General features: G+C 35.4%; 1 protein-coding gene across 3 annotated transcripts; it reads left to right on the forward strand.

Annotated features, from left to right (window-relative positions):
- The first annotated feature begins 482 nt into the window (after positions 1 to 482).
- On the forward strand, positions 483 to 10,474 carry LOC132543773 (uncharacterized). 3 transcript variants are annotated; one of them, XM_060207295.1, is made up of 5 exons: positions 483 to 614; positions 2,000 to 2,850; positions 3,742 to 3,920; positions 4,633 to 4,714; positions 10,185 to 10,474. In XM_060207295.1, the coding sequence occupies exons 2-5, from the start codon at positions 2,073 to 2,075 to the stop codon at positions 10,361 to 10,363; spliced, it is 1,218 nt and encodes a 405-aa protein (XP_060063278.1). In that variant the 5' UTR covers positions 483 to 614; positions 2,000 to 2,072; the 3' UTR covers positions 10,364 to 10,474. The 3 variants fall into 3 exon arrangements, with proteins under 3 accessions (XP_060063278.1, XP_060063279.1, XP_060063280.1); XM_060207296.1 differs by having other exon boundaries at positions 483 to 607; XM_060207297.1 differs by lacking the exon at positions 483 to 614 and adding an exon at positions 1,322 to 1,388.
- The last annotated feature ends 4,217 nt before the right edge of the window (positions 10,475 to 14,691 follow it).

The following is a 14,691-nucleotide window of genomic DNA, read 5'->3' on the forward strand; positions in this document are numbered from 1 at the left end:
TTGAAAGAACTTCGTGTGTTTCTGTTTAATAATATCCTGCATTAAAGTAACTAAATACATGTAGTTATTCACAGACTGAGTTAAATCTCTCTTGAAAAGTCTTGTAAATTACACCAAAGATATGAGTTAAGAAGAATTTTATTCTCTCTAACAGTGTGTAATACAATGCTGGTAATGACATGATGCGTTAGAGTGATTGTTCTTCGTAATATACTTATTTTATTTACATAAAAAACACATATATTCCTACTAAACACTGATAAGAAGATAAACGAATTCCAACTTACTGCATCGTCTGGTTTTGACTTCTCGTTGTCGTTTGCAAGCTTAATCCTTAAAGGGAAAGCCGCATTAACAAGAAGCACTTAAATGACTATGAAGACAAGTTATAAATCGGATTCGTTTGAGTGCTTTATTTTAACGCGGTAATAGCAACGTCAGTTGTCCAATGATTTGAGATTGACTGATCTCTCACGAGGTTTGGTGGTCTAACGTTCAAACCAACGATTTTAAATAAATTGGACGCAGAAAATGATGTTATACATCTGGAACCAAAGACGCTGAATGATCCAGACGGTTCATGAAGTGGGACTTCCGCGACTGAGTGGTGACTAGTGTGTTCATGCGAATTCTTATTTTTGTGTGTTCAGAAATCCTTGACGCAATAGTTTTGGACCTCTTCAGAATTGTATCTCGCTAGCTACGCTACATCGATGAATTGCAATATGAATACATAAATGGATTGAAATGTGTTGATACTATGAGATTTTTTCAAATTCTTAAAATATCCATGCATACGACCTCAAAATCGCTCACCTGAAATGACCTAGACGTGTATCAGTAATGTGATTGTATGCACACTTCCGTTTCTGATAACATCACTAAATCACAGAGACGCTTTGGTTAGGCTATTAAAATGCCTCATAAGATAACCACACATATGTAACATGAAATCATTACTTGAACGAGAACTAAAAAAGCAAAATAAATTCATGATACATATCTGGGTTAATGTGTGCACCTTTAATTTTCTAAATGCTTAGATTAAAGGTTTTATCATTTGACCTTTTCATGAATGAGCCTTATTTCGTAGTATCACACAAACTCTTAGGAAATAAGACTCTATGACGAGTGTTTGGCTATACTTTAAATTGGTTCAAGCGAGGACAAAAACCAGACTATCAGGCAGTTCTAAAGATCTGCACTTCACAGCAGTACTACTAAGGATCAGAACTATATATTCATGTGTCACTCTCACAAGACAGATGCAGAATGATAATGATATGGTTAGCGGAGAGGACGTAGGCGTTTGTATGGCAAGAAACTGAAGCATGCAATGCAAACTGTGGTCAGTGGTACTTGTTACAATACAGATATGCCAAGTCCAGGTCAATGTCAACATTTGTGTTACACAATATCTTTAGAACATCAGTACCATGGTCACCTGACAACACATACTGTATATTTACCTTCATGACTTATTACACCATGTTACACTAGTAAACTTTTTATTTATTCATAATACAAACTTTTCAAATTAAGTTATTTTTTTCATCAGTCTGCAACTCACTACTAAATTCAAGTCAGAAATGAGTCACGCAGGTCAGAAGTTCATGTGATACAGCTTGACAAAATGACCACTCAGAAATACATAATAGTGTGCAACCAATATCAAGATGATACTGTCAAAATGTTGAGAGTGTCAACACCCTCTATAAAACATCATATTTCTTGATTTTTGCACCTTTTGTCGATGAGTATCATTAAGTTTAAGCAACTTTTTAAATGATTAGTTATGATTGATAATATGAAGAAACTAAAAAACTCTAAAAAATAACTGACTAAAAACATGACTGTAACTCATGTACCTATTTCTATGTACATGTTTTGATTGTTAATATTGAACATGTATTGATCATTGATATTGAACATGTATTGATCGTTAATATTGATTAGTCAAAAAATACATTAAGCTTACCCAGTGTTCATTTACTTACAGAATTTGCATCTCCATGAATGAAGGCATGAAGCAGTGACAACAGTCAAAATCCAACAACCAAACTTAATTGAAAATGGATAAATTACATTTTTTGGGATTGTCATGTACTAGTATGTACACATACACTTTAAGAAACATCAACTCCAATAATTGTTGCCGACTCCTAAAAATGAGGTCAGACAATCTACGGCAATTCAAAAGATACAAACACTTGTGTCAATTATCCAAGACATCTTCTGTAACTTCTGACTTGACTAAATGTTCAAATCTGATTCACAAACAGACATTTCAGAACTGGAATTCCCTGTCCATGGTTATATCTTCAAGTTGTCTCCCTTCTTCCAAATCAGCTGCTGATCATTATCGGAGAATTTCGACATTTTCACATCATTTTAATGTCAATAAAGATGATGATATACTAAAGGATGATCTATATTTAAAAGACCTTCTAAAAGAGATCAGAGAAGATTTTACTTCATATACCAAATCAAATAAACCCTTGCAATCTCCAGATAATGCTGAACAGGATAAAATAAAATCTTTAGAAGAAAATAATGACAAAATAACAGACGAAGAAAAAATTCAAGAAGACATCAGTAGCAGTGAAAATGAATCCTCATCTTCAAGTGATAGCTCCGACTCAGATGGTAAGGTGGGGGATTTTGAGTCTGACAGCAATGCTAGCAATAAACTTTCACAGGAAGGACATGTCCAAGCCAACCCAACAGCGCCTGATGGTTTAGACATAGGGGGCTTCATTAGTCTGGATGACTTTGAAGAAGTAGAGGAGTTTCCAGATACATTTGAACCGGAAGAAGTTCCGAAATGGAAATCACCAATTGACCTGAAAAGTAAGATGTCTACAGTTTTAGATACTTCCATTGACACATATGATAATGACTGCAATGTACTGCAGCCCAATTCAAGGCTCTGTGACGATCTGTCTTGACAAAAATGGCATGGAAATAAACCCTTCTGACTGTACAATTTCCTTATGCTAAGCTTTCCTGTTATAATATTCAGTCTATATTGTATAGTGAATATGTGTACTTACATGGTCTCAGGAGTAATAAAATCTTCTTGTGACAACATTTACATGATTTCACCCTGAAGCAATGACTACAATATTTTCAATTATAAGTAAACTCATTTATCGGACAACAAGTCAATTCCAGGTTATATAAGCCCACCCACATTTCATACAGTTTCAGTAGGGTAGTTGACAACAACTGTGTTTGTAATACAAAAATGTTGGTTTATCTTCTGTCTATACCAAAAATCATTTTGTCAATCCTATATTTTTATGAAGTTCAAATTTTGTTGATTTTTGAAAGAATACTACTGAGTTAATTTGCCCCCTTCTCCATTTCTGCAGAAACATTTAAATAATGTTAAAACAGTTAACTAGAAGTAGGTCACAGAAAACCTCTCCTTATGTTTAAATACTAAACTTTTACACTATAGAAGGGGTCTTAAAATTTTGAGGATGAATACAGTCTTTGCTGAGTATTTCAATATCAAAATCGGTAGATATTACCTAAGAATTCTACCGATTTTGATTTTAATAATGGAGTGATTATGGGACATGAATTCACACAACAAACCCTCGAATTCAATGAAAAAATTGATTCTCAAAAAAAGTATTGATTTTATAGTAATGATTTAGCCCTCCACTCTCCTGCATTCATATTGCAGCTATGATGAATGTGTTTTAAATACATTGTTGCTTTATTTATTAAAAGGAGGGGTAACAGGTGTCTATGATATTGAAGAGCTGGTGGTTTTACTGAAGGCTGACAATGCCAAAGATGTGTGTGTGATACGTATGCCAGATCACCTAAAGCTTGGTGATTACATTGTTATTGTGACTGCCTGGTCCTATCGCCATATGAAAGCCATCACTAAAAATGTGGTCACCACCGTAAGTAGTAGCTATGTCTTAATTAATAAACATGATATTATGATGTTTGGCTGACACTGTACATTTCCATGATAAGCCTTACAAAGTTTGTAAAAAAGAAATGACATTGACTCATATTCAAGGTCACAGGGTTTACTTTTGTTGAAACACATTCTTCTTATGAACCAAAAGACCTAAAATTGTAATTTCTTCTCATGAACCAAAAGACCTAGAATTGTAATTTCTTCTTATGAACCAAAAGACCTAGAATTGTAATTTCTTCTTATGAATCAAAAGACCTAGAATTGTAATTTCTTCTTATGAACCAAAAGACCTAGAATTGTAATTTCTAACTGGTAAGTTACTGGAATGAGGTCTGATGATGATTTTGGAAAAGAAATTATATACAAGGTCACAGATCAGAGAGGTCCATTTTTGTTTTAGTAAAAACTTCTTATTAACCATAAGGCCTAAAATTACAATATCTGGTTGTTAACTTACTGTGATGAGGCCTGAAATATTTTCAATGAACTTAGTCCATATTCAAGAATGACATAAGTGTTTCAAAAGGAAATCTTTCTATATCAGTAATATATAGATAATTATTCAACCTTTAGAGTTACAAGTGTACTTCTGTTCTTGGTTTAAATGAATGTCAAGCTATCGTGAAAAGCATTTGAAGCCAGTGAGTGATACAGGCCAATTAGGCTTCAATCAATTTTATGTATTTCAGTTTAAGTTAAAGATGAATGTGTCGGATAAATACCCATTGGTTTCTGGAGAAGATGAAGGAGAATGGGTTGCCTTTGATCTAGGTAAGAATATTATCACTGGCAGAGTTACAAATTCATTTGTTATATGAATAATTACCAAACCTAGCAATGTTTTCTTCAAGATTAAGTGTAAAAGGATTATCTGGTGGAAAAGAATTCCAAAAAATAACAAGTATATAAAGTAATTCTTTGCTGTTAGTCTAACCACGATCTGTTTATATTTATTTTTATGTAGTAATCAAAGGGACTTGGCAAACCCCATGGATTTAGAATTTGTGCCAAGTCCCTGTGGCCCATTCTACTGGTGTCTTCTCACTTAGCCAACATTTTGGTTTTTGGGGTATACAGGTAAGGTATTTTGTTGGCCAGGTGAGACTAGGTGGGAAAGGTAGAACAATAGGAGATAATTACAGGTAAGGCAATAGACTGCTTCATAAAACTCCCTACTTTCAAGAGAAAAATAACTGGATATTTAAGAATTACATGAAATTTTATATCGCATTAAATGCATTTACAGTATTAACTTACTTATATACCATATATATGAGAAACATAGCTACTATCTTTAGATTATAGAAAAACATAGGAATATCAGAAAGTACACATATAGCTCCTACTTTTCAATTATAGAATCTTAGAAAAACATAGGAATATAAAAAATACACATATAGCTACTATTTTTCAACTATTTCAATTATTTATGTATATACACATATATAGACAGATAAAGTAGCTAGATTTCAAATGTCCTTTTGAATAGGAGTATTATAATGTTCTGTGCATCCGCTATGTCATGAATTAAAATCACCTATTAGTAATTCAATGGTAAAAGCTTATAATTTGTATAATTGATACACTATATACGTGAAGGAAATAGATATTCCCACACAAAAGGAAATGAATTAATTCAATTCGATACTAGAATGCTTTTTTCACAGCAGAATTTTTCATAACTGATATTTCTTTTTTGGTGCAACACATTCAGTTTATTTCACTATTTTACTGTAAATGCAGTCGATGGGAAGCAGCATCAGCATAACCAAGCACATCAATATGTCTATTTCTGTATTGGTCCTTCAGTTGACTAAGACGAGAGTCTATGTGGTTTACCTCTGGTCGAAAGTTGGATCATCTTTGCTTCATTTGTAGCCTGAATTTTCTTCAGAAGCTGAACAGCCGCAAAGATATTCGGATGTGCATGCTGACAGAGCTTGTTGACCTTGCTGTGCCATCCCCCAACATGATTTGTCGTCCGTGGGCCATTGTTGTCATATTGGTTCCACAAAGCTACAATCTATCCCTCAACCCATTTTCTATAACATAGTCCTTAAATCTTGTAGTTTAAGGGCTGATATCTTCAATGCTGTCTAGGGCAAATAACCACACATCCTCCACTTGACCATTGGGCACTAATGAAGCACAGCTGCATGTCTCACTAGAGTTTTTAGTTCGTCATCCTGGCGATAGCGTCCAGCCAGTCCACATCCTTGTACTTTCCTCCAGATACACTGTGTGTAATGAAAAAAACACGCCTTCACAGTCGCTGTAGAAAACGCACTTTCCACGGCGTTCCTTGCTGCTACCTCAAAGTCCAACATAACTGTCTCTGGAGCGAAAACAAAGTTACTCTGAGTCACAGAATCCCTGAGTAAAGTAACCTTCTCCTGTATATCTGTTTTGTCTTGTTGGGTAGAAGGGTAAATACCAAAGGAAACACAGTTAAATCAACGTCCTGTCTGTAATTATTACATTGTGCTGCTGATTGTGTATATAACTACCACCTGTGTATCACTTACCACCTGTTTATGTAACTACCACCTGGCTATAATTATCACCTGTCTAGAACTATCATCTTATGCAAACCATCTGTTTGCAAATACTGTCTTTCTATCTCTACTACATGTCCATAATTATCATCTGTGTATGACTGCAACTTTTTAAGTACTATCTGTCTACCACCTGGCTACCTATATCCTGCTCTCCCCTCTGTCCTTGTTAATTCCCTGTTCCACCTCCCTTCAATACAGGATGTCTGTCTATCCATAGAAAAGAAATTTGTCCAGACAACACCTCCTTTACTTGTCAACCAATATCAGTGAAACTACACTGGGATGTTATTAGGGACAATGTGTAGAGGTGCACACAGATTTTTTCCAGCAGAAATTTTGTTTGCCATTGCAACTTTATACAGGTTTTGCATAACGGCCCATAGCTCATTAGTCCTTCAATCAATTTTAATAAAGTAAGGTCAGATGGTGTCAATTGTCAAAGCCATTAAGCTAAATCATCAAGTGTTTTCAGAACTTTTACTATGGAAACATGATGGAGGGCTCTGATTGGTCATGATTGAGATATTGTTCAACAGACAAGTTTAAAGATCTCGCTTCGTTACCCTGTGATAGGAGAGATCCATTCAAATATCAGGTGCAGGATGTCAACAGTTTCCATTCAATATGTTTTAGAGCATAAAATATTGACATTGATATCAAATTTATACATAGATTAACCATTGTTGTATAGAAAGATGTATTGAGAGGACCAGATGAAAGTCAAACAAGTAACAAGGAGACACTGACTGCAAAATGTATAATCTTGATGTCACATTAATTCGTCCATGATATTGTGATGCTTAATAAATGTGTAAAGTTTGATAAGAATCCATCAAGGAATCAAATAGAGTGCTAACATTGATTTTCTGAAAATAGTAACATGACCTTGACCTTTACCCATCAACTCTGAATCTCAAACTTGTTTAAAATATTTTGATGCTTAATAAGCATGTGAAGTTTGATGAGAATCCCTCAAGGAATGAAGCCTCTAGCTTTAGAGTGCTGAAAAACGGTAACAGAAGCAGAGAGGGTATGGCAGGAGGATGGATGGAGAGAAAGGTATTAGTCCTCAACTTTCAGGGGTAGAGGACGAATAACTATAAAACAAAACCAACTAGTCAGAGAATATAGAATGAGGATATACAAGTTTTACCTGATCATAGTGATGGCACTCAGAATTTTCAGTTCAAGATAATATTCTGTAGAAATTGAGAGTACAGATCAACCTACTAGCCTCAGCTAATGGGAATTTCCATTTAGTCAAGCAGTAGAGAGTCAAGCTAGAGAATGATGGGTCACTAGTTTGAATGCTGGCAGTGGCATCGTGTTTGTCACTACTCCTTAAGATTCCTATTAGAGATTTGGCGCCATTGACCACTCGAAGAATAGAAACTATAGGAGATTGAGATGCTTTCTTGGAGATATTGAACCTAGGTTGTTGTTGTCTTTGGGGACAAAGACTTTGTGAAGGAGGAGGTAGTGTAGGAAATGGGAGTACAGATCTTCTTACTAGCATCAGCTGGTGGGAATTCCCCTTAGTTGAGTAGTTGAATGTCTGGCTATATATAGAGACTGAAGGGTCACCAGTTTGAAACCCAGAAGGGAAGGCTGTTTTTTACCTTCCTATTAAAATTCTGTATACTACTTTCAAAAGAATTGGAGCTAACTAATTAAAACAGAAAGGTATAATGCTTTATGAAAATGGGAAGGATACAATGTTGCATTTATTCATGAACTTGCTACATAAAGGCGCTTTAGTCTACGGGTTTTAGCTCACCTGTCCCAAAAGGCCTAGTAAGCTTATGGTATACCACGGCTTTGTCTATCAATCATCCATCTGTCATCCATTATTTTTTACTAATCTTCTTCCCACAAGGATGTTTCTAATATTCATGACTAGTAGCAATTTGTAGAAAAAATTGACAAAAGAACGACATGCTGCGGTATCACAATAGCTCACTTGGCCAGGTGAACTAAAACCTATTGTATTTTGACATATGATATTATGGTACTGCAACTGAATGGCAAGAAGTACTCGCCCATACAGCATCTTACATTCTTATAAAAACACCACTTATTTCTTTATTTCAAAACACAACACCACTTGTGTCTGTCGAGAATTTTTATAACAAGATTGTTGGAAATATTGAATTGTGAAATGAGTCTATTATGCTGAAACTTTATATATAAGAGTTTTGAAGAATGAAAATTGCAAAAGTTTTATTTTCTGAAACATCCCATGTCATTTGGTTGCCATGGTAGCAAAATAAGATCAAAGGGACCTTTTCCAGATTGATCCTAAACAGGGGAACCAATTTCAATTAAACTATCAGAAATATTATAAGCCATATATAGATCTGAATGCATACAGACTTTTTCTTTATTTTTTCATAGCAAAAGTTTTGGTTGCAGTGGTAACTTGGTCACTGTATCTGTCTGTAACTAAAACCTGTCCCTATCGATCAAGTCTCTGTAATTATCACCTGTCTACAGCTACCACCTGTCTATCAGTTGTCTATAATTAGCACCTCTCTTTATGGATCAAGTCTCTATAGATACCACCTGTCTATCACTTGTCTAACACTATCATTTGACTTTAATAACCACCTGTCTCTAACTACCACCTATCAATAACTAGCATTTATCAATAATTACCACCTGTCTACAACTACAACCTGTCTATAATTATCACCTGTCTATAATTACCACCTGTCTCTAACTACCACCTATCAATAACTAGCATTTATCTATAATTACCACCTGACTACATCTACAAACTGTCTATACCTACCACCTGTCTTCAACTGCCACCTGTCTATAATTACCACTTGTCTATACCTACCACCTGTCTGTATCTACCAACTGTCTACAGCTACCATCTGTCTATAATTACCACCTGTCTGTATCTACCACCTGTCTACAGCTACCATCTTTCTATAATTACCACTTGTCTATACCTAGCACCTGTCTGTATCTACCACCTGTCTACAGCTACCATCTGTCTATAATTACCACCTGTCTGTATCTACCACCTATCTACAGCTACCATCTGTCTATAATTACCACCTGTCTATACCTAGCACCTGTCTGTATCTACCACCTGTCTACAGCTACCATCTGTCTATAATTACCACCTGTCTATACCTAGCACCTGTCTGTATCTACCACCTGTCTACAGCTACCATCTGTCTATAATTACCACCTGTCTATACCTAGCACCTGTCTGTATCTACCACCTGTCTACAGCTACCATCTGTCTATAATTACCACCTGTCTATACCTAGCACCTGTCTGTATCTACCACCTGTCTACAGCTACCACCTGTCTAAAATTTCCTCCTGCTTTTTTGGGACTGCAATGGCTCAGTAGTTAAAGCAAATGACCATTTTATCACTAGCCCTCTGCATCCGAGTCACAGATTGGAGAATCTCAGAGGGGAATCACCAGGTACCGGTCACAGGTTGTTGGTTTTCCTTCAGGAACCCAGGTTCTCCTCCACCAAACTAACCTGGCAAATCCTTAAATGGCCCCGGCTGTTTATTTGGTGTAAAGCAATAATACACTTAACCTGCCTTTTGCTGTATGTCTTTCTATCCATATGTCTACAGCACTCATCAGTAATGAGTATGTAAAATAAAAAGAGTTTGTTTGAAATGCTGATCAACATTTGTTTTCTTTTGTAGGTAACATCCTACTGCACATATTTAGAGAAGAAGTACGCGAAAAGTATGACCTTGAAACTCTCTGGGCTGTGGGGCCTAAGTTTGACAGTAAATGTGAAGAAATCAGTAACACATATATACTAGAAGACACTGATATGAACTGGCTACAAGAATTTTACAAGGAGAAAGAAGAAGATTAAGGAGAAGCTTTATATGGGTCCAGAAGTACAATTAGGCAGTCTGCAAGTCGTTTTAAAAACATTATTTTCGATCAAACTGGGACTTAATTTTCACCTATGTTTTCGATTACATCTGATTACCATTGTTTGATAAACAATAACATTATTAGTCAGTGTTTTTGCTTTTTGTTACTAGTCATCAAAGCTTTCAAAGTCAAAGTAAAAAATGGTCACTGGCAGCCATCTTGAATCAGTGTTAACAATCCTAAAATGACAAAATCCAAAATGGCAGCTGATATCCATGTTGAAGAAGGCAAGTCCATACTGAAATTATTAATGATTTCTTATTATAAACAGCAGTTTTGGAGAAATAACAACAAGAACTATTTTATTGAGTAAAAGCACATCAGATAAAAAAGACTGAAATGTAGAGGCAAATTAACTATTTAACTGAAATATTCTCTTTAACAGCTAATCATTGAAAGCACAAGTTGCAGTCAAAGGTATCATGTACGGACTACTGTATACAACAAAGGTGATCATTATTGCAAACCACGTATTTGTTCTTCATTCAACATCATGACATTTGACATTTATTTATTAATAAATCATTTATTAAAGACATTAATCACATGGTCAGTTCAAAATTTTGAATAACAAACTGGTCTTGAATTTGTGCTGTGGGTTTTGTTGACCCTTTGAAATGTAATGTTTTAGTTATAGTACGGTTACAAATCACTAATGCCGCATGCCGGCGTTGTAACTGCCAGTTCTCGCTCAAATTCGGCCGATAACAGCTCCGAAAACAATCTAGATTCTAGGGCGGGCGGTGGCGGTTAGAACGGTGGTAGGTAAAATCTGAGGAGTGCCGGTCGACACCTTGATGACGTCACACACCCGCGAATTTACGAAACTGCCTGGGCCGCCCGGAACCCGTCAGGCGGCCTTTTACTGGCAGTTATTTATGACCACTCGCACCGATTTGTAAAAAATCGTCCGGCGGGATGTCTCTTTAAGAATCCGCCGATGTCTAAAATTCGGCAGGCGGCAGTTTCACATTCTGACAGTACTATTACTGATGTAATCAACTACATGTATTAAGCTGTTTTTCTTATTTTCATTATATACAATTTTTATAAAAGACACAACTACGCCTTGTTCCTGTCAAAGTGTGATGCAGTAAATAAATAACAACAACATTAAAAATAAGTCAATGACTTCGCTTCAAAACGCTATCCTTCTTTCTGGCTTGAATGGATTGAAACCAAATATGGTCTGAAACATCATCGTGGAGGTTCATCAGATTTGGTAGACCGACCACCATATGCGAATTTTGCTGTTTGTCGATTCATGCATTAGTTGTCAGATGACCGTTAAGGGTCATGACCCTCAGTTGTTTTAGTAATTGATTGCCTCTTTTACAAAATAGTTCCTATTGAACATCACATTCTCGCCGGCTAAAAAACGGCTCTTTTCAGTGACTTCGTGGTCTTGGGTTCTTTCAAATTACAGGTTTAGCAATGCTTTTTTCCTGTTTTGAAATCTTCCAACACAGATGTCAAGGGAAGCTGGTGCTTGGCAAGTCAATTCTATTGAAGTTTGATAGAACTCGAAAACACTTCCTGAAATGCTTGTTAACAATCAGCTGAAGCTGCATGTTCATTGACGATAATGTCCCTGGAACAATTTTACGGGTTCCAGATTTGATGAAATTTTCAATATTTTAAGTACACATATGTGGCCAAAAATATGTCGATATTTCAGAGGAACTGTAAGCTTTTCAAACTGTTTTCCAAAAACTTGAATTTGTTGAAAAAATAGTTTTCAAAGTTGATCTTCCATTTTATATTCGAGTTCAAAACGTGCAACAGACTTTAATGAAGAGCATTTGACACCCAATTAAATTATTTATTATAGGGTTTTAAACATGTTTAGGGACAAGATGTGCATCCTGGCTCACACAAATGACAAGGATAATAAAATAGGTCATAGTACATGCCATAGTTGACATTGGATTTTTTTAACATACATTCTTAGGAGTGTACTTTGGTACTACAAATAACACACAATAAAGATTGAATTGGGATGTGGGCAAAATTACATGTACCGTGAAACGGTCCTTTTGATGTAATAGGATCACCAGGCCAGTAAATCGGGGACGCACTAAAAAATCATACTTCCTGGTAAAATGTAAAAATTTAAAAACTCATCCAATCAGTCTATGTGAAATGCGATATTTATGTCTTGGAAGGTTGTAAAAATTGATAGAGCTTATCAATATCCATTGCAACGATTAAAACAACTGGAATAGCCAGGATAACTGCTCCCAGTGATCCGATCGCTCGAGTGGAGGGGCGACTGTCCAAAGCGCATGTCTTCCTCCTGATTGTGGCTGGAATAAAATAAAATAAAAAAAACGATATTCATGTTGTCGACAATCCTATGAGCACATATTTATTTTAATGTATGTATTTCACTGGTATGCTATGGGGGTGTTTTTTTCAAAAGAGATTTAATGGTCGTTGTTTCCTAGGAGGGAACAGGTCGGATAAAATGAATTATTGAAAAAAATTTTGTTTGTGCGATATGAAGTTTGACGTGTTTGATGCTCGTTAGTTTGCATGTTGGTTCCATTGTTGTGTACCTTGTTCTCATTGAGAACGACATTACTTACTAGGATTGTCGTTGATGAAACAGAAGACGCGTACTCCTCCGGAACACGTGGAAAAAACAAGATGTGTTTACGAAACACTTTACTCCAGGTTGAAACAAAATTCCAGAGTAGGCCATTAAAACTGTACACTTATGAAGCAATTTTGTCATACAGTACAATAGTTACCGATTGCTGGTAAGTCTATTGGTCAAGTTTTTCAAATGTAGGTCAAGGCCACGTGCTTAAAGTTTAGAACTAACAAACGAACGACAGACAGCACTAAAGAATATTACCCCTATTTTTCAATCTGAGGACATAAAAATACCTAAGTTCACAAAACGTCATTTATTAAGTGACCAAAGGAACAGCTAGAGACGTGATAAGATATAATAACTTATGGTAACACGTCTTTATCAAATATCCTTATGTAATTTAACCTATAATATGAAGATTGTAACTTAACCATATATGTAAATTTATATACATTTTTTTCTTAATACCTGGTTTTAAATATGGAAACATGTTTACAAATTCTTCTGAAGCAGCCTTGTTGAAGTGGACACGTTTTCATGATATGTCTGTGTGTGAGTTATTGTTTAATCTATTTTCAAGTACATGTATAAATTATGTTTGTAGAGGTTACGATTTCTATCAGCACCGTGATTTGCCAAATCGATATTGGAAGAAAAACGATTTTGGTAACTTTCAAATTTGTTTTCCGTGCCTCATTGAACTACGGGAAATGTCTGCTTAACTTGTGTATATATTTTGTACAATTATTGTCAAGGGACCGTTCTGTATTAAAAATCCATATATGCTTCTTCTGTAAATGATCATTCATAAATGATATTGAGAATGACCTTGAACGAGTAATGAAAATGATTTTTTAGAAACTATTTTCGCAATTTTAAACTTTACAAGTTTGCAACTCATATGTATTTAATTGTTAATGATGATAATGAGAACAAATATGCTTTCTTGGTAATTAAGTACAGAACAAATCTTAACCTGATTACGAACCATCTTCATCTGTCACAAAGAATGTGAAGATTTTTACCAAAGCGATTCTATGGTCAATGATTGTGAGCATAATGACGCTTACAAGATTGTACAAAAGACACACAAGTGAATAACATCTTTTCCTAATTTAGAGTTGGATACAGTAGAGCCAAACAATGAATTTGACTGCATTATACAGCTGTTTTGGCCTTCTAGGAATCGTCAGTGATGCTAGGTGCCTAACAGTTGAAGCCTAGGAGTCGGTTAAAGAAAATCCAAAGTGATCCAAAGAAAAGTCAAAATCTAGACAGGGAGGTGCAGCACTCTCATAATGAAATAAGTTCCGTAATTTTCATACGTCAGATAATTTTAGAATAACGTCATATACATGTGTATTTTCTGAACAGTGCCAATATTCGAACGAATTTAAACGTGGCGAGCAAGTTACAGCAAAAATAGGAGACCACCAGCAGTGTCTGCCACCTGCTATCTTAAAGAATGTACAAAGCCACACAAACTAATATAGCACCTTTTCATAACTCGGAGTGAGATACAGTAGAGCCAAACAATATTTACGCTTTTAACGTTGAAGGACTGAAGAAAATTATTTCCCGTGTTGAAATATCAATGAATAGTTTAAACAATCTGGTCATAATGTTAATTGTTTTTGTATACATCTGCAAATGAACATTCACTA

This window comes from Ylistrum balloti, unplaced genomic scaffold (genome assembly GCF_031769215.1).
Source record: "Ylistrum balloti isolate Yb309-2 unplaced genomic scaffold, AGI_CSIRO_Ybal_v1 Utg369764, whole genome shotgun sequence".
Taxonomy (NCBI): Eukaryota; Metazoa; Mollusca; class Bivalvia; order Pectinida; family Pectinidae; genus Ylistrum; species Ylistrum balloti.